The 23,701-nt window shown below is 43.7% G+C and overlaps 1 protein-coding gene across 1 annotated transcript in view; it reads right to left on the bottom strand.

Moving 5' to 3' along the window:
* Positions 1-13,916: 13,916 nt before the first annotated feature.
* Positions 13,917-23,701, bottom strand: part of SUSD4 (sushi domain containing 4) — a 53,963-nt gene continuing 44,178 nt past the window's right edge. The window contains exons 5-8 of the mRNA XM_088525991.1: positions 18,141-18,332; positions 17,540-17,684; positions 15,742-16,131; positions 13,917-14,965 (exon numbers count right to left, since the gene is read on the bottom strand). Of these exons, the coding sequence (XP_088382117.1) occupies positions 14,677-14,965; positions 15,742-16,131; positions 17,540-17,684; positions 18,141-18,332 (1,016 nt within the window). The 3' untranslated portion in view covers positions 13,917-14,676. The remainder of the gene's footprint in view (positions 14,966-15,741; positions 16,132-17,539; positions 17,685-18,140; positions 18,333-23,701) is intronic.

The following is a 23,701-nucleotide window of genomic DNA, read 5'->3' as shown; positions in this document are numbered from 1 at the left end:
AGCCGCACGTCGCCACCTGCCCGGCCGCGCCGCGGGGCAGCCCCTGGCAGCCGGTGGGATCACGCGAGCCCCGCCGCCCCGCGCTCACCTCGGCCGGGCTCGGCCCGGCCCGGCTCGGCGCGGTGCGAGGCGCCGCCGCTCCCCGCTCCACGGCGCGCAGCGCTGAGGGCGACTCCGCCCCGGGGCGGAGAGGCCGTTAACGGCCGCGCAACGGCCCCGCCCGCTCGCGGTGTCAACGGCCCCGCGGCCGTGTGGCGTTTCCCGGTCGCTGGACGCGCCGGCTGCTGCGGTTACGAGGAGCGACTCTCACAGCCAGCCCTGCGGCTGCAAGAGCAGAGCCCTTCGGCGTTGTGTCACGCTGACCCCCTTTTGTTTGAGTGCACCTCGAAATAGCCGGGCGAGTTTGTGGTAGCCGAAGTAAGGAAACATTTCCAGAACGTCGGCTCGTGTAAACGGGCTCATTCTTTGAGGGATGTAGGGCAGGTTGCTGGCCCCGGGTGTTCGCAGTGAGGTCGCGATTTCATCGGATCAGCCTCAAAGATGCTGGTCTGTGCAGTTCAGAGGCACCAGGGCTTCAGCTTTGGTTCCTGACCCACAGCAGTGGCGCTTCTGCTGCTGTAAAATAAAAGCAGAAAGATGAAAAGAGAGGAAGACAGGCAAAGTCTGTCAGGAAGAAACCCATACAACTGAATTCCCTAACTGGGCCGAAAAACAGCCTAATTTTTCCACGATCAGCCACTAGATGTCAAGGCAGGGGTTTGGCAACTGCAAGCAGAAAGAGGGCTGAGGAGCACACTCAGGGTGCTTACTGCCTGGTTCTGTACAAGCATTTGGGTTTATGTGAGATCATCACACCCATTTAACTCCATCTAAATGATGTAAAAATTGTGTTTGCTGGCTATGGGGTGATTAAACTTTTTCTTCTGCTCTTTTGCAGGGGAAAGACCCACTTGATCTCTGCCTCATCTCTAGTGTTACTGACCCTCTAATGTCTACTTAATCTGACTAAAGCCAACCCTAAACTGCTAATCCTCTGCTCACATTCTTATCCTGTTTCTAATGGTCACTCTGTTCTATTTTCTACCCTGCTTTATATTAACTACTATACTTAGCCCTACTAAAGAACATAAGATTGAACGATAGTTCTGTAGCTGAAGTGATTTATTTCCCTGTCACTGTAATTCTTATGAAGAGGAATCCAGGAATGAAAAAGAACTTAAAAAAAAAAAGAAGAAGAAAGAAAAAGAGATGTTTTTAACTTCAGAAATTATGATCATTTTTTCCTTTTGTATTTAAATATCATCTGGAAGTTGGTGCTATTTGAAGCAGTGACCAGTCTTGGGCTTTGCATTGGTCAGCCCTGCAGCACCTACCTCTCTAGCAGCCTTCTGCCTGCTCATAGCTGCATCATACATACATAGATGACTGCCTAAAGCATGGGGTCTGCAATATGTTAAGCAGAGCATGACCATATGTGGGTAGCTGGAGATGCAGAACTGAGGTTCTTGTCACGATTCCCTCACCTCTGCCTCTATCCCCAGTGTCCCCTTCCATCTCTGTAGCCACCAGCCCATAGGGATATCGACCTAGGATGTTCTTACTCTATTTTATCTGAAATTAATTTGGCCAGAGATGACACCAACGTGCATATCCTCACGCTAATATGAGTTATGTGCTTTTAAGTACTACTGTTTATATCACATCTATATAAGGTACTTAAAAGGCACTTGCTGTAAGTAATTGCACATATATGTATACCTGGTTAAATACTAATGCAGCTCTTTGGTTGTCTGCAATATATACTATTTAGGTTAAGTCAACTGAGAGATTGCAGCATGCTCCAACACTGAAGCAATACTTCCGTGGCCTCTGAAAACAGGACCTGTGTATGGGGACATAAATTTGAAACACTTTAAACATAAGAAATCAGACGGAAATAAAGCAGTGCAAAAAATCCTTTACATCTAGACACTTCATGTAGGATTCCCTTGATGTAGCCTGCTGAGACAAACACCTATTTTTCTGGTGTATTCTGTTAGTTTTGATGTCTAGCTGTTCCTCCCTATCAGGACACGGGAGGCAGAGATATTTTGTATGAAAGTTACTGAAGCAAGACCCTAGAACATCTACGCAGCCGTCTGAGGGTGTTGTGTAGCTCGCAAGTTGTGTCTGTAAATGAAAACTTGTGTCTTCTAAAAGGAAAGTTTTAGAAAAAACTTTATCCAGGCAGGTTCACGTGCAAGTGCTGGTGCCTGCAGTTTTTCCTGAGCTCAAGTTGGGCAGTGCTAAACTCTGTCAGTGGGTTTCCATTGGCACGGTGAAGGATTAGGAGGAAAGAGAGCAAAAGACAAGATGTTCTTCTCACCGTTTGCATGAAACCACCAAAAAATTCTGAGCAAGAACTTGGGGAATTTTACTGTGTGTCCTAGATTGATGGTGCTTCTTGAACTTAAGCAGTGACATGCCTCTTTTTAAAAAGTTATTAATTTCAAGAAAATACCTTACATGAATGTTTATTTGTATAAGGCCAATAAATTTTTAACAGATTTTGTAAGAAATAGTAATTTGTTTCACAAATATTTTGACAAGGACTTCAGCAGGTTAATAGACTGATTATTGCTGTGGTTTATCACCAGCTACGATGCCTTCTACTGATGTACTTGTAACATTTCCAATATATACCATTCGGTTTTCAACATGCTTATAAAATATATTAATAACGTACAGTCTTTATAAGCCACTTATAAATGAAACCATGATATAATCTTTATTGAAATAAGGTCCGAACAGGTGTTCTCTCATATATTTAATGGAGCTGTTTTAATACTGAAGAAATATGCTTCCAGCCAAAGAACAGGCCCTTTTGTGTGCTGCTTGTGCAAATGACATTTGCCAGTTGTAATGAACTCAGCCTATGAAATTCTAAGAGCCACAGAAGGTTATCTATGGTGAACGTCTAATGCCTTCTAAATTAAGGTCTATAATTGCCCTCTAGTGATTAATGCATTAAATTACTGATTTCTTATATGTAAGAAAGACACTTAGCAAATGTATTTCTTACTGCACCACTGGTCTCTCCTACAGTGTACAAAAGGCAGGTGAAATACATGATCATTTCCCACAGGTTTCTTCTAAAACAGGCTTCCATCCACGCAAGACAAATATTGCAATAAAGTCATTATTTCTAGAGACAAATTTTCATATCTTGCTTATGTAAGGACATTAGATTTCTTTACCTTATGAGTCAGAGTTAGAATTTTCATATTAAATGCCAAGAATTATTAGATTTTTTTTCCCACCTGGATTTCACAACAAATATAGGCAAATCTGTGATCTTTGAGTAAACTGAAGGCTTTTTTAAAAAACTGCCAAAGTATGCACTGTGTTGAGCCTTTGGGGAATTATTAGAGTGTTTTACACAGCCTTTATCAAAGCAGCGAACTGAACAATTTGTCTGCAAAATGAGTGGGATAAGAAAAAAATGAATTTCTATATGCACAAAGGTAGGTATATGGAGGGAACCAGCAGGAAGCTCTGTATGTAAGTGATTTTTTTTTCCAGTTTCAGGCAGCATGAATTTTGATCTCAATGTGCATCTTTGAGCTTCATTCTTAGTGAGATTGGATACTGTGTAAAGGCAGGATTTCACATAAGTATATATGACTTTATAGCTTTGGCTACCACGGAGTTCAATTACGGATATGACTGTGTTAATATCCACAAAGGAAAGAAAAGAAAGATCACTGATGTCTAATTCTAAAACAGGATCAGTTTAGGAAAGTGCTCTATCGATCTTGATGTTAGGTTATACCAGGAAAAATTTTATATTTTTATTGTAACACATGTTTAAAAAATGGAAGGAGAGTAACAGCGCAAAGTTGCATCTGTTGGAATTAACCTAATCCACTTCTGGCAGCACAATTTGGAGCTTTGGCTACTGCTGAGCCAAAAAAAAAAAAAAAAAAGACAGTGTCTGGGGAATTAATTCTGCCCCCTTCACTTCTCTGAAAGGTCTGAATATGCTCTGCTGCCACTATTAAATCTGCAGGATCTAGCCTTTATTATTGAGCCCTCGGTGATTTAGGCCAAATCCCAGTTTTGGGGCAGTGCTGCCAGGGCAGGTAGACACAGCAGCGGCCTCCCCCGAGGCTGCTCAGAGCAGAAGGAGACCTTTGTTTGGGCAGCGCACGCCGGCCAAGCAGCTGTGCCCCAGATTCTGCAAAGAAAAGCTGAATTGAGCTGAAACCTATTTTTAAACTCACCTAAACACCATACAAGCTATGGGAGTGTAATGAATCTGCAGCTTTCATCATGTTGGTAAGCTCAATATTTATTTGTACCTGAATGCACATAGGTACCTGGTCACATAAGTGCTGGTCTTTGCCCACAGGCGGTCGCAGGGAGATAACTGATGAAGAGAGCCCAACGAGAAATAACTCCTGCTGTGTCAACAAAAAGGGAAGATGAAGATAAAATAAAATCCCCTGGTAACACCAAAAGAAATGTCCTGTGAAATTAAAAATCGCTCATACTGATAATATGCCAAGTTTCTGAGTGCTGCCAGCATTTAAAAGTCAGCACCTCTAAGACAAACTGGTGACTCATGTTGTATTCAAGACTTCTGTCATTTTATAACCACACATTCAACCAGAGTGAGACAGCTTTATCACCTCATTCTGGCCACTTTTCCAAAGGTGAGAGTGACAGACGAATTGTAACATGTCATCTTGTGCCACACGAAAACAGAAAATGAAGACTGAGGAGAACATAACAGAGCATGACAAGGCACCTCTTGCATTTCCAGGCACATTTTTCATCTGAGGATCACCACAGTGGTACATTAGCAACACACATAATATTCTAGTGGAAAGGTTCTTAACATTTGTTTTACAAGGAAAGATGCCAGGTGGCATCAGAATGAAAATGTGAAGACCTGCTACTAGAGGTCATTTCTATGAAGAATCAAGAGGAAGGAATCTTCTACCCAGATTCAAGAGGAAGGACGTAGTCTTGCAGGCTGCAGGAAAAGGTGCAGCACACACGTTTGTACTCTGTCCTCATACATCCTTCCTGCGTGTTGCTTCACCTGCTCACCCACGCACACCCTGCACACGTGTTTGCAGTTGCTTGTTCGTCCCCTTGCCTTGTCCAGGGCGGGGAGCAGGCGCAGACAGCGCGCTGAGGCAACCAGCTCCTGCACCCGCTCCGAGGCACGAGCTCTGCTGCCATTGCAGGTAGCCAAGGCCTCATTGTCAGGAAAAGAAAAATGCAGCATTTTGGTGTGACCCCCATTGCTCCTCGTGCAGTGCCCATTTCTGCTCAAGCATCGCAGCCTGCGGTGCTGCCTTTGCCTTGACAGCAGGTTGCTGATCGGGAGGGACTGGAGATGGTCAGCGTGGGAGTTTTTCTTAGCAGATGCAACATTGCTTTTGATCTTTCTGACGTGTCTCCGTTTTGGGTGGCCTCCCTGTTTTTTTTCCTACCTGTTTTGATTGGACAGCAGTTTCTCTGCATTTTTGTGCTATCAGCAGACATCCCCAAAACCTGCTCTTACCCGCACCTGCTCTTACCTTCAGAAGTGCTGCCTGAGGGAAGCAGAGGCGCAGCAGAGGCTGCTTGTCTATGAGTGAAGCAACCCTCTGAATCATAGAATCACAGAATGCTTAAGGTTGGAAGGGACCTCTAGAGGTCATCTAGTCCAACCCCCCTGCACACACAGGGTCACCTAGAGCACGTGGCACAGGACTGCATCCAAGCGGGTTTTGAAGATCTCCAGAGCAGGAGACTCCACAACCTCTCTGGGCAGCCTGTTCCAGTGCTCTGTCACCCTCACCATTAAGAATTTTTTCCTTAAGTTCCTGTGGAACTTCTGGTGTTTCAGTTCGTGGTCATTACCTCTAGTTCTGTCAGTGGCCACCAGTGAAAAGAGGCCGGCCCCATCCTCCTCACTCCCTCCCTTGAGGTACTTATAGACACTGATCAGATGCCCTCTCAGCCTTCTCTTCTCCAGGCTGAACAGGCCCAGCTCCCTCAGCCTCTCCTCATAGGGCAGATGTTCCAGGCCCCTGATCATCCTTGTGGCCCTGCGCTGGACTCTCTCCAGCAGCTCCACATCCCTCTTGTACTGTGGAGCCCAGAACTGGACACAATACTCCAGATGTGGCCTCACCAGGGCTGAGTAGAGGGGCAGGATCACCTCCCTCGACCTGCTGGAGATGCTCTTCTTAATGCACCCCAGGATCCTATTGGCCTTCTTGGCCACAAGGGCACACTGCTGCCTCATGGTCACCTTGTCGCCCACCATGACGCCCAGGTCTTTCTCTGCAGAGCTGCTCTCCAGAAGGTCAGTCCCCAGCCTGTACTGGTGTCTGGGGTTATTCCTCCCCAGGTGCAGGACCTGCACTTGGCCTTGTTGAATTGCATGAGGTTTTTCACCGCCCAGTTGTCCAGTCTGTCCCGGTCCCTCTGGATGGCAGCGCAGCCCTCTGGGGTATCGGCTACTCCTCCCAGTTTGGTATCATCAGCAAACTTGCTGAGGGAGCACTCTGTGCCTTCATCCAGGTCATTGATGAATAAATTGAACAGGACTGGACCAAGGACTGACCCCTGGGGGACCCCGCTAGCTACAGGCCTCCAACTAGACTCTGCACCACTGATCGCCACCCTCTGAGGTCTGCCATCCAGCCAGTTCCTAATCCACCTCACTGTGCACCTCTTTGAAGCAGCCACCACCTCAGAAATCACATTTGGCTGCGAATAGTGAGCTTGCCATGCTAAGACACTCCACCACTGCCTTGTTTTTCATTTCCTTTTCAAATGAATTTACTTTGAGGGAATGTGTGGACAGTGCTGGGGCTTTTCCTGGCTAACGGGCTGATACTGCTATCATGCAGCATCCTGTAAGAGGCTACTGCAACACATGAAGAAGCTGTGACAGGAGAGGTAGCAGACCAATGAGAAGATGTTAAGATGGGGGAGCAGCCCGGTCATCTTCATAGTATTTATTACCTTTGGCCTCATACATGCATTTTCTAGCTGGAAAAGACCTTAATGGTCCTTAACTTCCCTGTGCTGTAGCCTTTGCAGTCATGCAGTTCTGTGGGTCAAGCCCAGGTGCAAATCAGCTGTAAAATGAGGGTCCCCAACTTGTGTCTGCTTTTCACTAGTTGCACTGCTCTAGATACACAGCAGTGCAAGTCCACAAATCACCTTCAGCTGCTCTTTTTAAGACGAATCCATTCTCCATGGCCATACTAAGGGATAAACCTTAGGTTCTTCTCAAGCAGAACATCTGCCAGTTATCACGGAGGTGCACGTTGGAATTTTACTGCATCATCTTCTTCTTGAGAGTTGCGTTTGGCAGCTGCATAGGTGTAAGTTTGGGGTTTCAGATCCCATGATCTGCTTGCCGTCAGGCTCCCTGTAACTTTTCAGCGTATACTTATTGCTCTCTATAGACTTGTTATTAATTTCTTTCTCTGTGGCCCTGCTAATTAAAGCCTTAGCTTATTTTCCTTTTAAAGTCCAAAATACTCTTTTCACTCTGTAAAAGAGGAAAATATTAATCAAATATCACAGGTCTTGAAAATGTTTTATTTGTGTTGCCATTGCAATTATTACACATAACTCTCTGACTAGTTGCCTGGAGTGTATGGCTTCATAATTCAGTACACAAATCTTCTGCGCAGAGCTTAAATATGTAATTGCAGAGGTAGAGCCTGTTTGTTTTCAGCAAAAGCACTTATAAATGCATCTTGCATTAAGGCTGGAGATTGAAACAGAATCATGAGCTAACATTTTTTCTAGTTTACATTCTGTTTTTGCCTTCTAGGCTTCTAGTTTTCAACATGAGATTTAAATGCCTTCTAGTGAACTATTTTTCAAATGCATGAACAATCTGAACAAGAAAAAATGAGTGCTCAGTGACAACATGGCAATAAGACTAATTCTAAATTTAAATTTTAAAAATGTTAATTTTGCAATGCAAAAATCTAAGCGGACGAACTAAGGAAGAGGCATTAGAAAGCACTGCTGCACTGAGAGGCCCGTTCTGCCACAAACTGTAAAAATTCCACATTCCGTGGGCCTGCGGTGCCCAGATCACCTTGGATGTCTGTAACCTTTTCCTCCTATTTAATCCAAATATTTTTTTTCTCTTTTAATTTCTTTTTAAATAGATTTTTAATAGATTTTAAAATGCATTTTGAAAAAGTGACAGAGGGGCACATGAGACAGAGGGGCAGGCTGGTTCTTGCTAGTCCTGCAAGCAAACGGAGCTGGTGCCCTGTGCACTGGAACCTGCCAGGCAGACCTGTGAGGATGAAATCTCATTTTAAAACCATATTTGGAAGGCAGAAAAAAATCCTCAGAAAAATCTGTCTGTGTTAATGGATGGAAGTAATTTCCTCCCTTGTTAAATATTCTGGAGCAGGCAGACATTTGATTTACATCTGCTGTCTCCTAGTGACATAATCTATGGTTTGGTGACACAGTCTAAATGAAGAAATAGAAGGTCAGAGAACAATTCATCACTTGCTCACTAATAATTCAGTACAAAGGTACGTAGGTATCCAAGGATGAAGACAGGACCTATCTGGATTTAAGAAGTGCCTGGGAGGGTAAATCTCCTGCTTTCTCTGAAATCACCTGGGTCCTCCAGGGTGCTGCACAGTTTAATGAAAGTGGCTCTTCATACTGAGCAGCTGTAGTACCTAAAGCAGCTGAAGGCCATCGACGACTGGCTGAGTAATCCAGAGCACAACTGTGTTCCCCAGCACTACAGCAGCGCAAACCAAAATATATGTGAATCTGGCAAGTCCTTGGCACAAGTGGTTGCACAAAAAGCAACAGAAGATTAGGCAGTGGGAGTACAAGCAAACTGCTCACCTTGTCAGTTGGACTAATCCGGATTTTTGCTGCAGCGCTTAAGTAAGAGCTAATCATAATAAATTTCATTTTGTTTCAGTGATAGACTACAGATATTCATAATATTCATCAATGAACAGGTTACTCTTAAGCTAATTTGTTCTGTTAAACTATTAAGGAATTAATTTGTTCTGAATGATCAGTAATAGGCAGCAATGCTATGGGTTATGAAAGGAGGAACAGCTACTCGCCCTGGACCACAGCACAAGACAAACAGCATGTGCTGCCATGGAACTCATAGGAGGGACAACGGCGGCAAGTACAGTCTCCCAGAGCGGGGGAGAGTTTCAGGGAGCTGAGATGGCTGCTGAAACACACTTGCTTTGGCAAGAGCAGCAGGTACTCAGCAGTAGACGGATGGAAGTCAGAAGCTGATGGTAATAGGGAGCATTAAAAATAAATCCAGCCTAATTAGGTAAGAAGGAAAGAAAAAGACATGAACCTGACAGCTCAGGAACTGGTGACTGTTTAGTTCTAGCTGTTATCCTGAGGGTAAGAAATTCACACTGGAGTGTGATGAAGGAGGCAGACGAAGTGACCTGCTCTGTGCTCTCTGTTCCCTAACTGGACCATATCATGGTCCATTTCGGGAAGCTGTGAGCTCACCAGTTTCAGAAAGGACAACTTCTTTAAAATGTCTAGCATTAAAACACCCTGAAATAGTACCTACTTGTTGAAAATCTTGGCTCGTGTTTCTGTGTTTGTATAGGAGCATTCACACACACCTGCAAGTTCTGTGCCAACGAGAGCGAGATGGCTGGCAGGTTTGTGATCCAAAGAGATAAAACAAGCATGTAGTAACATAGGCTTCCCTCAGTGCCCATCTCTAGCCATTTCCATGGACCATTTCTCTAAAGAGTGAGGAGTCCTGTGTCCTTTCTCATCCTCTCTGCTGAGAACATAAATGAGCAAATCAAATATGAGCAGCCCCTTGCAAGGGAGAGACTGCTGCCTGCCAGGAACTGCACTGCAATTAACCAACTCGTTTCACATCCCAGCGTGACTGAGATGGCTGAATGAAACTGTGGAACAGCAATATTAGGGAAAAAAAAAAAGGAGAATGAGGAAAAAGAGTAGAAAGATAAGCAGAGGAGAAATACAAAGCAAACACAATAAAATTAGAAACTGCACCCAAATGGAAACAGTGTTCCACACATGGAAAACTGAGGCCTTTATGCAAGCAGAAATGCAGAACTAACGGAAAAATGCTGATGGACCTCCAAATGCTTCTCCTTCCCATGCCCTGACTTTACTTCAAAACAGCTGTATTAAGAAAGCAGCTCCTTCTGTTTTTCCTGGGGAACATGAGGAACTTGTCCATGTTTCCCCTGGACTTTATGAACAGCTAAGTCACTATTTTTCCTTCTGCAAGGCTTCTGTTTAAAGTCAATTATCAGATGAATCAGATTTATCAGATGAATCTGTTCCCTAGGTACAAACTTTTCCTATGAAGCATTCACCACAGCTCTTGCTGTCCTGCAGGACTTTCCCATGGATTTGCTGAGGAAAGTTGTGTCAGGAATCCTAGAGAGCCTTATCAGTTCAGTGTCTGATGTGGGGGTTTACACCAATTATTAAAAGTCTGCTCTAAGATCTGCACAGCAAATAATTTAATCTCAGGCTAATGCCCTTTCTGTATATATATTTACTGCATAGCATGTCTTACAGCTCTGGAAAAGGTATGGCTGGTCAAATGGACTACCTGCTACTATAAAGGGTGACAAGGAAAACCAATGATGCATGGAAAAAACTCTGTGACTCCCCTCTCAAAGAAGGTGAAATACATTATTGTGGGGGGAGTAGGATGTGTCTGTCTATCCCGGCTGCCTCTTCCAAGCACTCTACAGAGAGCTCAGAACATAGTGGGGCGCACACCATGACCTGAAGGAGCGCCAGGCAGACTGGAGCCTGTTTCCCTGCCGAAGTAGCACAGCTCCTCCAGGAAGCACCTCCAAGGCCCTGGCAATGCGCTTGGCGGTGAGAGCTGCTGCTGGGTCATGTTCTGGTTCTTCCTGTCCCTTGCTCTTCCCTGCCCAAGGGCAGGAACGCCAAGTGTGCTCCTCGCACCTGTGCTACGTCTCCACTGACAGCTGGTGTGGCAGGGCCTGCCAATGTCTGCAGCTCAGAACTGACAGGGACAAACAGCTTTGGAACCATAGGAAGGTTTTGCAGAAACATGGGAATGGTCTCTGCACTCCAGTGCCTCGGCTGCTCTTTCTGCTTGAATGTAATTAAGTCTTCAAGTTTAGGTTTTCACAAGCTGGGCCATCTTGTCCCATTGTCTTTCCTGGCATTTGGCTGTTTAAAATGTTGTTAGGAACATTCCCTAACACATGTTTCCACAACTTCCTCAGACCATCTCTTCCTTTTCTGTGGCTAGAAGGCTTTTCTAGTATGTAACCCAAGTCTCTGATATTACAACTAAGCCTATTTTTCTTGTCCTATTTATATGGAGGATTCCCTTCCTCTTTGCAAAATATGCTTTTTACATTAAAAAAAAAACCCTAAACACTACACATGACCTGTGAGGTAGGCTTTTCCAAACTTCCAATAATTCTTGATGCTCTCCACTTGACTTCTCTCCAGCTAGTCTGCGTTTTCTCTGAAAAGGAAAAATTTGCTCAACATTTGACACACTGCCCCAGCTGACACCTTACTGAGCAGAGCAGAGCTGAAGCATTGCTTCATATAGTTTATAATTTACAGACCTGTGCAAACATTTCGCATTTTTACAACAACCAGGTCCTGTTGACTCACGTGCAGGTTGTGATTCACTCTCTACAGAAGGACTATGAGGCCTTGGACTCCCGCAAGCACATGACTCACATTGACATTGGCCACATTCTTGTAAGTATCAGTGTGTTCAAGTCAGTGCTTTCTTGATTTTCTGTTGTTGGTGGTTGGTTGTTTTTTTTTCCTGGTGTTCTCACAACATACCCTTTTCTTCCTCCACCAAAGCCCTATGGATCCTCAGGCACCTCTGTGTGGACAGGGATGGGTCAGCCCACGGGTCAGGATGCAGATCCTGCACCGTTGCTGAGCATGTCCTGAGCCTCTGTAGCCAAACCTCCCACAGGAGAGGATGCGCTCAGGGCTCTTACACAGTCTGAGAAAGGTCTTCCAAAGGCAAACAAAGTGGACCAGACGTGGCTTTCTGTAGGGAGAACTTCAGCCACCAGCAGAGCTTCCTCCAGAATGCCAGCCCAGTGCATCCAAAAAGCAGAAATAGTCCCATCTCTCCCCCAAAATATTCAAGCATGCAAAATCCCTAAGACAATTGTACCAGAAAATCCATCCCTCCCAAACACCCTCTGAGGAAGTCTTATACAACATAAACAAACTCTGGTAAAATTCCATTTTTCAGTCTTATAAATTATATTTAGGACAGTGCTATCAAAGGACTATGAAGCAATATTCATTTATTAACATTTTCCAATATACTTGCCGTTCTGAACTTTTTAAAATAAAAAATGGTCTAATAAGCCATAAAAGTTACATTTATTGAGTCATGTTGTCTGGTTCCCTTAGAAGAATGTCTCCAATACAATGCACACAGCAGTGTAAATCTGTAGAGCTCCAAATATTAATCAGAAGCTTTCACAACAGAAATTAATAACTAGAAGTCCAGAAATTTCATAAAGAATGAAATTTTAGAAGCTATTAAAAGTCCAGAAAAGACAGATTTCATAATATTTTATAAGCATCTGTAATAAGTTCAATACTTTTCAATGACATTATGAAAACAAAATAACTGACCGTATGCCTGAGAGGTCCTTCACAGTTAGTATTACAGCACTCATATATTTCTTGCTGGGGTGGCAACACTGAACTTCAGTTTGTAGTGAAAATTCAGCTAGAAACTTGAGACCTGAAAAGAAAGGGGTGGCAAAGAAAGTGCTAATACCCAGTTGATCTGGCTCTGAGATAAATCTGGCAAGGCAACTGCAATTGAGACACTTCCTTCTGAAAATTTTGCATCTCATCTTTAAGCACTAATGGAGGAGACTATGGAATATTCATACAATCGCTTCATTCTCATCTATGCTACTGTTGAATAGAATCATAGAATCATAGAATCATAGAATGCTTAGGGTTGGAAGGGACCTCTAGAGATCATCTAGTCCAACCCCCCTGCATACACAGGGACACCTAAAGCACGTGGCACAGGACTGCATCCAAGCGGGTTTTGAAGATCTCCAGAGAAGGAGACTCCACAACCTCTCTGGTTGGAAGTATTTTAATAATTTCCTCTTGGTTATACAGTGCTGTCTAATTTTTGTCTCCATTTCCTTCTTGCTGTCATATAGAGTTGCCATAATCATGTAGCTGAATATTTGCCTAGATAGAGTGTCTATCACATTACTATCTTGGCTCATGAGTGGGGCCATTAGATACTACCGCAATATAAATAAATAATTAAAAACGATGAAGAAATAACAGAGCAACCTGTAGTGACACAATCCTCTGTGTATAGCTACAGAGATATTATTGGTTTATTATTGGTTTACTTTATGCATTAAAGCAGAACTTGATCTCTTGTTTTCTCTTTTGTTTGGATTAGCCCGCATGAGGGCATCTATCAGTTAAGATATGGTGAGTTCTTCCTTAAAGCACTGCCAGTTTAACATACATTTAATTAGTTCAATATCAAAATAGGATGGGAAATCTCCTTGGCTTTCAGTAAATAGCCCTGACAAATAATAAATAGTCTGTAATACCAGACAGGTGGGCCATTCCTACAGGATTTAACACCATGCTGCAGCATGGCATGCAAAGGAGAGAAGAAAAGCCAACAGGAGCATCCACCAAAGCTCAGTCACTGCTGCACTCATCTCATGTCCTCTGCTTAAAAGAAAACAATCTGCCTGTCTCTAGATATTGAACTTAAGGCCCAGAATGCCACTAACCAGGTGCTCTGCTGCCATCTGAGCTTTCAGGTGGGAGCTAGTCGAAGAACTGAGTGAAAGAAAGGCCAACTAGACACAGTGTGATAAGTCAAAAGAATTGAAACGGAACTTTATTATTTTATTAAAAAGTATTCTACAATAACAGCTCAGAATACTACCACAAAGGAGAGGGACAAGGCAGTGCTCTGGGCTATGACTGTAGATGATTTATGTATATATATTTATGAGCTTAAGAAATGTTGAAACATGACAATTCAACATTTATTAAGCAAATATTTCAGAATTTTAACACTTTATAGATCTTTCGTATTACAGCAGGATTTATCAAATGCAATGCAATCACATAAGTCTTGCATAAATACAAATATCAATACTTTACCTTGAATATTGTATATGATATAAATTTTGCCTTACCTTTAAAAAAATCTCCAGATCATGATACGACCTGGAGTCTTTCTTTTTCTTTCTCTTTAAGAATTTTTAAATATATATATATATATATATTTATATATTTGCTATCATACATCAAAGTATATATGAATCCCATCATTTCTGTTTTATTTCTCTGCAGACATGGTCTGAAACAAATTCACCAACATCTAAATCAAAAGTTTCCTCGTTAACATAGGAAAGTCAAAGAGGATCTTTTCCTCTTTCTGCATTTCTTTTTTTTTTCAATTTATAATGATTCTTCATAAACTAGAGGTCCATAGATCATTTAAAGCAGTCTTTATAAGCAAATATACATACTTTGACATGCTTTTGTGAGGCAGTTAGTATCAAAATCCAACAGTATTTCTACAGAACCATATGACTTTCTGCGATGCAGATATACATTTCATTTCTAAAAAGCCACAGTTCTTCTTCTACATCTGCTCTCATCAAATCCCCAGGATTCACTCATAAAACTGCTGTTCCAAATGCTGATGCTGTTATCCCACTGTGGGTGAAGATGTGCACGCAACCTGGTGACATTGTCCTGTGGAAGATTGATAATTAAGAAGAGACCCTCCCCAAATCTTTTGATAGTCTTTTCTATCTCTAAATGCTCCTGATTCATTTCACTGGAGGGGGCGAAGCCATGGTGACACCTCTCTGTGCTGGCTAAGGCTCTTCTTCCATCAGTGGGATTTCTAGAGAAAAAGAATGAATTACTGATTACTGAAAAGAATGTTTACTGATTGTAACTTCCCTTTACACTTGCCAAGTATTATTAACTTTGCCAGCTTGTAAAAGCTCACTGCAAAAATCTAAGCAATACATGCTGCTTCCTGTTCTACCCTCCTTTTTGATATAAGGCCTACATGAAATTCATCTACTAATGCCACCCATATTTTCCCAAACCCACAAAAGAATAAATGCAAAACATCCTTTCTACTGTATTAGTCACTGAGCCAGCATCTACAAGGTATCCAGAGACTTTTACTGCTATTATCACAGTGTCTTCTTCTCCCCTCTTCACCTCACGATGCCATTAAAGGCTTGTCCCAGCTCCATGATGCGGGAGGACCTCCTCCACCCAGAGCTTCACTCATTAGCCTTCAGCTCCGTGGCTGATAAATCATACAGATACTCTTTTGTAAGACTAGACAGAGCCTTTCAAATGTTTCCAGGACAACCTCTCTTCCTTTCTGAACATGCTGAGGAGCACATCAGAGGCTTCTGCTAGCACTAAACGAGGTGGTATCAATAGATGCTCATGTTTGATTTAACATGAGCCCCAACATGGCACCGCAGCTAGCAAGGGGACACCACCAACATGCACTGCTATGACTGAAGAGCAGGTTTTTCCACGTGTCCATATCACGATACAAACTTGGTGAAACCACAGAGAGTGTAAGAGCGGGTCAGTGGTGCCTATCTGTGCTCTGAAAGGAGGGACGAGCGACTGCTGCTCCTCGACAGGCACTCACCGTCGGCAATGTCGACCCGTGGGCTCGCGGATGCCGCCTCCCCGGCAGCGCTGTGGGATGTGTCTGTCCTGCCCGTGTCCGGAAGGGTGCCCGCCTGGCACGCTGCGGGCGAGCATAGGCTTTGGAGGAGCTCAGAGGAGCCCGGTACACCACTGCAGGTCTCAAATCTGCTGGGCAGCGGGTCTGCGGTCCTGGGACCGGGATACGCGGGCGGATTCTGGTCTTCTACCTGCAGAAGGTGCCCCCGGTCCGTTGCGGCAGCAGCGTATCCGGGCGCCAGGGCGTTCAAGCCACTGCTTACGGCTTCGTCGTAGGAAGGCAGCATGACGGGAACGCCGTCCACCACCACAAAGTCAGGGTCACTCATGGAGCCCTCCTGGTGGCCCCTGTGTCAAACAGACCTGGGATCAGGGAGAGCTGAGACGTGGCAGCTTGAGTCCAAGCTAGCAGCAGCGTTTGCAGGAAGAACCCTTCGTGGTTTTACAAAACTCTGTTCAGATTGACCGTTGGGTGGGATTTGGTGCGAGCAGATAAATAAAAGCAGGAGGGTGAAGCATGGTTTAGAGAGGGAAGGAAAGCATGTGCATGGAAGAGGGAAAGAGCATCGCTTGCTGGTCCAGCCATAGGAGATACCATGGGTATAAGATCACAGCAGCAACAAAAGAACAAAAAAAAAAACCCCATTTCTATTATGTTGGGAAGGTCTGTTAAACCCTAAAGAATCTATTTAGTAGCAAATCAAATCAAAACAGCAGGGGATTAGTCCTACATATTTTCAGGAGATGACAACATCTGAAAAGAGGAGGGTAGAAGGCCACTTCAGTAGGCTAGACCAGTAGAGGCTATAACACTATTCCTGCTGCATTATCCTAAATATCGTCTTTGTTTTAATGTATACTCCTCATATGCTGTATTTATATACATATGCATATATGTGTATAAATTTATATAATCCATACACATTCATGGACACATTTAAGATCACCAAGCCCTTGCTACTGCATTGGCACACAGGCACATTTGCCGACTTACAGCTTTTCCATCTCTTCTATCTGTACGTGGTGGAATAGAGACACATGAGAGATAGGAAGAGAGAAGCAGACTGAGCACAAGCTGTAAATTAGGAGCCAGTCAAAACCCATACACACGACTAGCTCGCTCTATAGCTTTACCTAAAGCCTAGCATGCCTGCCTTTGTTTTCCAGTTGTGAAATAGTAATGCCCACCAACCTGTGTCATGGAGAATACTGTGAGATTCAGTGGCCATAGTTGTACAGTATTTTGCAGAAACAAAGAAAGATGTAGGAGACCTCTATGAATCATGACAAAAATAACACTTTCAAAGGGAAAACATCCTCAGGCAGCTGTGCTGAATTTTTATATAAATTTGTCCATAGAGAAAAAGAAATTCTTTCTTAAAGCTTACATTACTAAGCCCATGGTAGTTAAGAATTCCCTTACCACCTGAAAAATTTACGTTAAGGAAATAAAAGAACTTCAAAATACTGCCAGATATTTTTCCATGCAAAAGCAGCCGTTCCCAGTATTCAAGCTGTAATTACTCCCACAGAGCACGTGTCCAGCTCTGTGCCTTATCCTCCTTGCCCAAGGGCCTGCCGGGGGCTCCCGGGGTGCCCTTCGCACCGGCGGATCAGGGGCTCCTGCTCCACACAGGAGCAGAGGGATTTGCCCAGCTCAAGTGCCCCTGTTTCCCCAGCATGGAGCAGTGCACATCAAAATGCAATCCTGAACCTTCAAAACAAACAAACAAACAAAAAAGAAAACAGTACAAACCTTGGAAGGAAATGTGTCTTAAATTTGGTCTGGAACATCCTGGCTAAAATAACCAGTAGAAGTACTAATAAAACACTGGTAGCAGTAAATGCCACTATTTTCCACGTAGTCAGGAGGGTCTCCTGCGTATTTGGCCAGGTTTGCTCTGCAACAGAATGGTAATACAAGAGCAGTGTTTGATTATTACTGTTGTCATTTGGTATTAATTCTTCAGCAATATTTAGAAGTGACAGTTGGGACGCAGGATCTCGTAACATATGTGGTATAAGCACACACGGATCCAGCCCCAGATGCTAAAAGACAAGCAACACTACTCACAAACTGCCACGAGGGGCTGGACCTTACTTTTTCACCATTGCTTTTTTCAGACTTGCAATCATGAATTTGTCGTATTCACATACACACAAATACCCAGATATATCAAAATACCAAAAATACCCATTCGAACAGCTAACTATTGAAATGGTTTAGGATCAGCTAAAATATACTACATCTAATGGCATCTTAAAAACGAAGTGTACGTCGTTATTAACCAACACATTTACTCCAAAACCGAGGCGCTACGGGGGGAACGGAAGCAAAGGCAGGAGTGCCCCGTCACCTGTTTTGACACAGTACACTTGGTAGGAGGGGAACCACTCTCCGTACTGGCACGTGATGTATTTGTAGTCGTTGGTGAGCGTGTAGCCGGGGTCGCAGTAAAACTCCACCACGGTGCCGTGGTTGTAGCGCTCGCAGGGCCGCGGGTGGCAGATGTAGTCTCCATGGGTCACCATCGGAGGCAGGGGGCACACTTGGGCACACAGAGAAGCAGAAAAGGAGAGAAAGTGTTAGCAAACTGGGTTAAATAGTTAGCAAAAGGCTGGACGAGCTAAAGAGAGGACTGAGGGAGGCATCTCTAGGAAACAGCAGTGGGTAAAGCTGTTCAAAAGCAGCATTTTTATAAAAGAGAAAACTTTTTTCCTACATAAGTACTAGCTGATCGCTATTTTGTTATATGCTCCTACTGCACATGGGGGAAAAAAAACAAATCCACAGTACAATCACTTCTAAGTGGTTACATACTGGCCTGAAAAGGGCTTAAGTTAGTGACATGGGTTATTTTATTTCCCTTCTGAGCAACTGACTGGATCGGTGCCCCATCTACAGGCTATTCCCATCACTTCTTGCCTCCCACATGCAGTGAGGACCTACTGCATTGATTTAAATAATGAAAATGCCACTTCTCTGAGGAAGAGCCTTCTCAGGAATTACGACTCAGCTGCTTTTCTCTGTGAAGCTTGCTACATGAATAATGCATTTCATAAAAAAAAAAAATGCACAATAAGACATTAAATGAATCCTCAAGAGCGGCTGATTACAATGTGCAGCAATGACTGCTCCCCATCCCCTGGAGACATGGGTTTGTTTGCATTTTCCCTGGCAAGGCTTAATAATAACTTGAAATCACAGAAAGTAATTCACAGAAAAATTCACATCCTCAATAGTCTGCATACTTTCCAGTGTCTCTAGACTCAGAAGAAAGAAAAATATTTTGGGGGGAAGTCAACTCAAGACTGAAAACAATTCTTCTTAAGAACAGGGCAAAGAACAGCAGCAAAGATGCCTTTTGTCCATATCAGAGAGAATTTCTCTCTTAAAAAGAAAAAACAAATACTGGAAGCAACAGTTCTGTCCTATTGCCAGGAAACCTATATTTTTATTATCTACATGAATAGCAAGCAAGCAAAGGGAGGCAGCCATCTAAATGCACTTTCCTCTCACCTGATTTGGGCAAGCTGCAGCAGGCTGCAGCAGTCGGGCAGATGCACAGCCCCTTGGCAGCACCAAGATGAGCACAGCACAACTCGTGCGGGCACCGGCCGCTCAGACCGCCCGTTTCTCATGGGCCGCATTGCCGCCTGCCGTCCCTCCTGCCACACAAACACCTGGCCTGTCAATGCTGTCAAGGGCAAAAAAAGAAGCTATCTCCTCAATGAAAAGCAGCCTCAGGGCTGGTCTCCCAGCAATGTGGATCAGCTCTGGAATGACACATCCCCAGTCAGATTAGAAAAATGTAACCCAGGTACGGGGCTGGCAGCATATTTACCACTGGGAGATGCATTTTATAAAACCTGAAAACAAGAACATTAGTCATAGTGCAGGATACGGCCTTCACGCTAGAAGCAGGTGCCACCTCTTCCACTAACACCCTCCCTATCTAAAGGGCAATGATAGTGTGTTAGTTCTGTGTGGAAGCTTTTGTTAAGTACTGCTTTAAAGCGCTGTAGGGCATTAGTCAGAAATTAGAAGTATTAATGAAATGGAGAAGTTAAAATGCCTTTTTTTTTATTATGCCCATAATGAAGAGCAGATGCTATGGATCAGGTTTAAGATGGAGGGAGCTGAGCTCAGTTGGGATTGTGCTCCATTCTGCTGTCAGAACCAGGGGTTTCCCCTCACCTGGGGTATCTCCCCATTGCCTCTGAATTATATGTTAATCCTGTTTAAGGAATTCCCCTTTACATGGGAAAACTGGCAGTTGGGTCACTTTGCAAGCACAGGGATTAACAGTCACTAAGCCCTCATTTCAGAGTTTTCTTTTCCTAATCAAATCAGATAAGTTGGAGCCTGTTTGGAGCACCATGCGACCTGCTCCATTTCCACCACCAGCCTGGCCCAGTAGCCTTTGAAGTCAACAGGAGGAGAGCCATTAAGTTTGGATCCCAGAGAAGCGAGATGATTAACAGAAGGCTAGAGGGCTGCAGAGCACTCCTACCTCCCCAAAGAGAGGAGGTTTTTAGTGCACAGACAGTCATCTTACAGGTCAGATCCCTTTAGCTGATATTCACCTAACGTTCAATGGCCATTCAACTTCTCTGCAGCTCTCCAGACTGTGTGTCTCTGCTGCCCATCAAGAATGTTAGATACCCTCCCAGACACTAGTTATAAAGATTAAAGGAACATGCCATATCAAATGTGGCCTAAAACTCAGCTAGCAAACCTGAGACCATTGAAGTTCATCCAGGGAAGTCAGAGCTCAAGCCTCCACAGTGATTAGCCCTTACTGCAGTTAGAAATTACAGAGCATGGACCTCAGGCAAATGCATCAAACTCCAAGAATGAAAATAACCAGAAACAACTTAAAATGAAAGTGTCTCTGACAAGTGCATTTTTACTGTCAAAGCCCACTGCAATATGAGCAATACGCAAACATAGGGAAAAATGAATTCTACTTCAGAAATTTCTTACAGCGTAAAGAAATGTAGGTGCTGTTCCTAAACAGGACACTATATCTTTAGTGCCAACAGGTTTCATTTACTTGATAAAGCTTCTCAGACTTTAATACGCCAATGACAGCATCCACACAGGTAATCTGATAATATTTTCTAAGAGCTAACATTAGAGGAGCCCACATATGTATCCTCAACTCTGCAGCCTGTCAGAGGGAGGGACATTGATTCATGTAGTGTCTGCTAGGGATTTTGCAGCATGTGACCCCAGATCTCAGAATCAGCCTTTATAGAGCAATTGGCCACTGACTGTAAAGGATTTATTTTTACTGTGGGGGACTTGCAGGCACTTTATAGCACAGCATTTTCAGTGCAAAAACTGAGTCTTTAATCAAAAAGAAAGAACAAGTGTGTTCATACAGCAAACAGATCCCTCTCGGGATGCCTAACACTATGGTTACTCAAAGAAGCTGAAGGGAAGAATTGTTGATTTGATGCGAGGTCCTTTTCCTCCTGCTCCTGGCAGCATTTGCAGCTAAGGACTCTCCTGCGAGTTAAGCTGTGGCCCTTCCTCTCTGCCTGGTTTTCATGAAAAAAATAGTGCCTGCAGGAAGAGCAGAGGACCCATGTCAGGCTATAGGAGATATCTTAGGAGATGGCTATAGGAGACAGCTTAGAAGACGGTTGTAGAGGATTCGAATAACAAAAGATGAGCATGTCCTACCACAGCCAGGGCCACCCTTCCCCACGCTGCCCTGAGGTGCCCTGAGCTTTGCTTTGGGCGCTGCGGCTGCCACAGCCCAGGGCCACATCAGCCTTGGCCAAGGCGGCTATCAAGGCTCTTTCAGCAACCTCATCACACAAATGTTGGTGCATGTCTGTAGGTCATTTTCAAATTACTAATTAAACACAGCATTTATCTTGTCTAAGAATGGCAAGGGAAGTGGTAGAGGGAAGAGGATGGCAATAGAAAAGCAGGCGGAATTTATCTTTTCTTCCAAATTCACCTCCTAACAGAATTAGTTTTCTTTTGGGGGAGACACACAGGAGTCCTCAGTCTTCAGACTACTCTTATCCTTGGCGAGTTTTATGTTCCTGCTACCAGTTGCCGTACACGCTGCTAAGATGGACGGACCCAACTGGAGTGCATGGGATGTTCCTGGCTCCCATATGTGATAATAGGGACAGGGTACCCAGTAAAAGTTCCCTGGGGCTCCCTAGCACAAGTTCTCACATGAATATCAATATACTAATGATGCATTTCTATAACAAATGCTGCCAACATTGTGAATGGAGCAAGTACAGATTGCAGCTGCACTAGAATAAGCCAGAAAAACCTTGCGCCCACTGAATTTGTGTTTGAAAAGTGAGCTTTGAGAAATTTTCCTCACTATTCCCACAACAAAATAGTAACACCAGAATCAAGGTAACAGTGGAAACAACTAAGTGTCAACTGCTACATGAAGTAACTACTATTAAGCCTGATAGCAGATATGACTTAGAGACACAGGATGATTATTTTGAACTCTGAAGTTGGCAGCAAATGTTATTGGTTTTATTCATTAAAAGTCTACAGCAAGAATTATTCAAAATCCTCAATTTCTGGCCAGTAACTTCTAAGTTCTTTTCAATCTCTAATTACTTAACCTTCACAATGCCATCTACACTTTTTTTCTTCTGAAAAACAAACAAACAAAAAAACACCTAATAGTTAAGCAACTTCTTCTAGACCATTTATCAATGGCAGCTTGAAATATAACCTGGTCTCCTGACTCCATGCTGTTTCCTCTCCCCCAGGACAAACTTGTCCTAATTTTGTATCGGTTGCAATAGCACCATAAACCCTTCCGACGTTCACAGCAAGAAGCACTTTTCACCTTCCAGAGAGTGTGAAACGAATTCAATAATTAAGTTTTTATGAAAAATCTCCTTCTTTCCTAGTTCTGACAAACGCCAACTTGCTGCAAATTGCTATCACTCACACCAGCTGCATGAGCCTAAGTGAGACATTATAGAACGAATTCCAAGCCCATTTTAATAAATAGCTTGCCATTAGCTAATTCCTAAAGGGAAACAGAAGATGATTTACAGTAATTTATCCTACACAAAGTTTCCTTGCTCACAAGGGTACAGAGTGGGTTTTGCAGTTCCCCCCAGGTGAATTTCCACAGACATCTCAGACTCATCCTCAGAGTCACCTGCCATGAAACTGCCCTCAGCAGCACGACAACCTGTGCAACATTGCTCCTCATGCCCAGATCTGCAGTTTCAAATGCAGATCTCTACAATATGCACACAGCAAAGCATACTCTGAGTGATCTTTCTCCCTTAAATTATAAGTTAAAAAATAAAGCTGTTATTTAAACTGCGGAACTGGGTTATGAGCTTGCAGCAATGGAGAGCCAGGTGCTGTGGAGCATGGCAATCTCCATTAGGGCCAACCATTTCAGATGGCTTCATCACTCTGTCCTAGGTTGGTGTCCTCCGTTTCTCACGAATTACTGACTTTATAATCAGTGATGGTCCCTCAAAGACTTTGAGAACTAGACACCAGCACTCGGCTTAATTTCTGAGAACCAAGATGGGTGTGAGTCTGGAGCCAGCTCCTTGCAAGAGGTGCCAGACTCAGGAAGAGCTGTGTCCTACGGCTTGGCTGAAGGCTGAAGAAATCAAACTATAGCACTTGGGAGAAGGAAAAACACAAGGAGTCATTCCCAACGGACTGAGACCAGGAGGAAAAAAAAAAAAAAAGAGAGAAAACAGCAGCTGATCTTAGCACCATAATGCCACAAAAAACAACGTACAAGATTATGGAGTCCCACAAGAGCACTGATTTTTAGCCTAATTAGAAGGCGCTTGACTACACTGCTTGGTGAAACAGCCACATTTGAAACTTTGATTCCTATGACTGAAAATTAAAAACTATATATGTCTCAAGGAGACTTTCTGA

The sequence above is a fragment of the Tinamus guttatus genome, unplaced genomic scaffold (assembly GCF_059628265.1).
Source record: "Tinamus guttatus ecotype Peru unplaced genomic scaffold, ASM5962826v1 Tinamus_guttatus_pri_ptg000241l, whole genome shotgun sequence".
Classification (NCBI taxonomy): domain Eukaryota; kingdom Metazoa; phylum Chordata; class Aves; order Tinamiformes; family Tinamidae; genus Tinamus; species Tinamus guttatus.
Note: the sequence above shows the minus strand (reverse complement) of the source record. Positions and strands in the feature narration are given on the sequence as shown.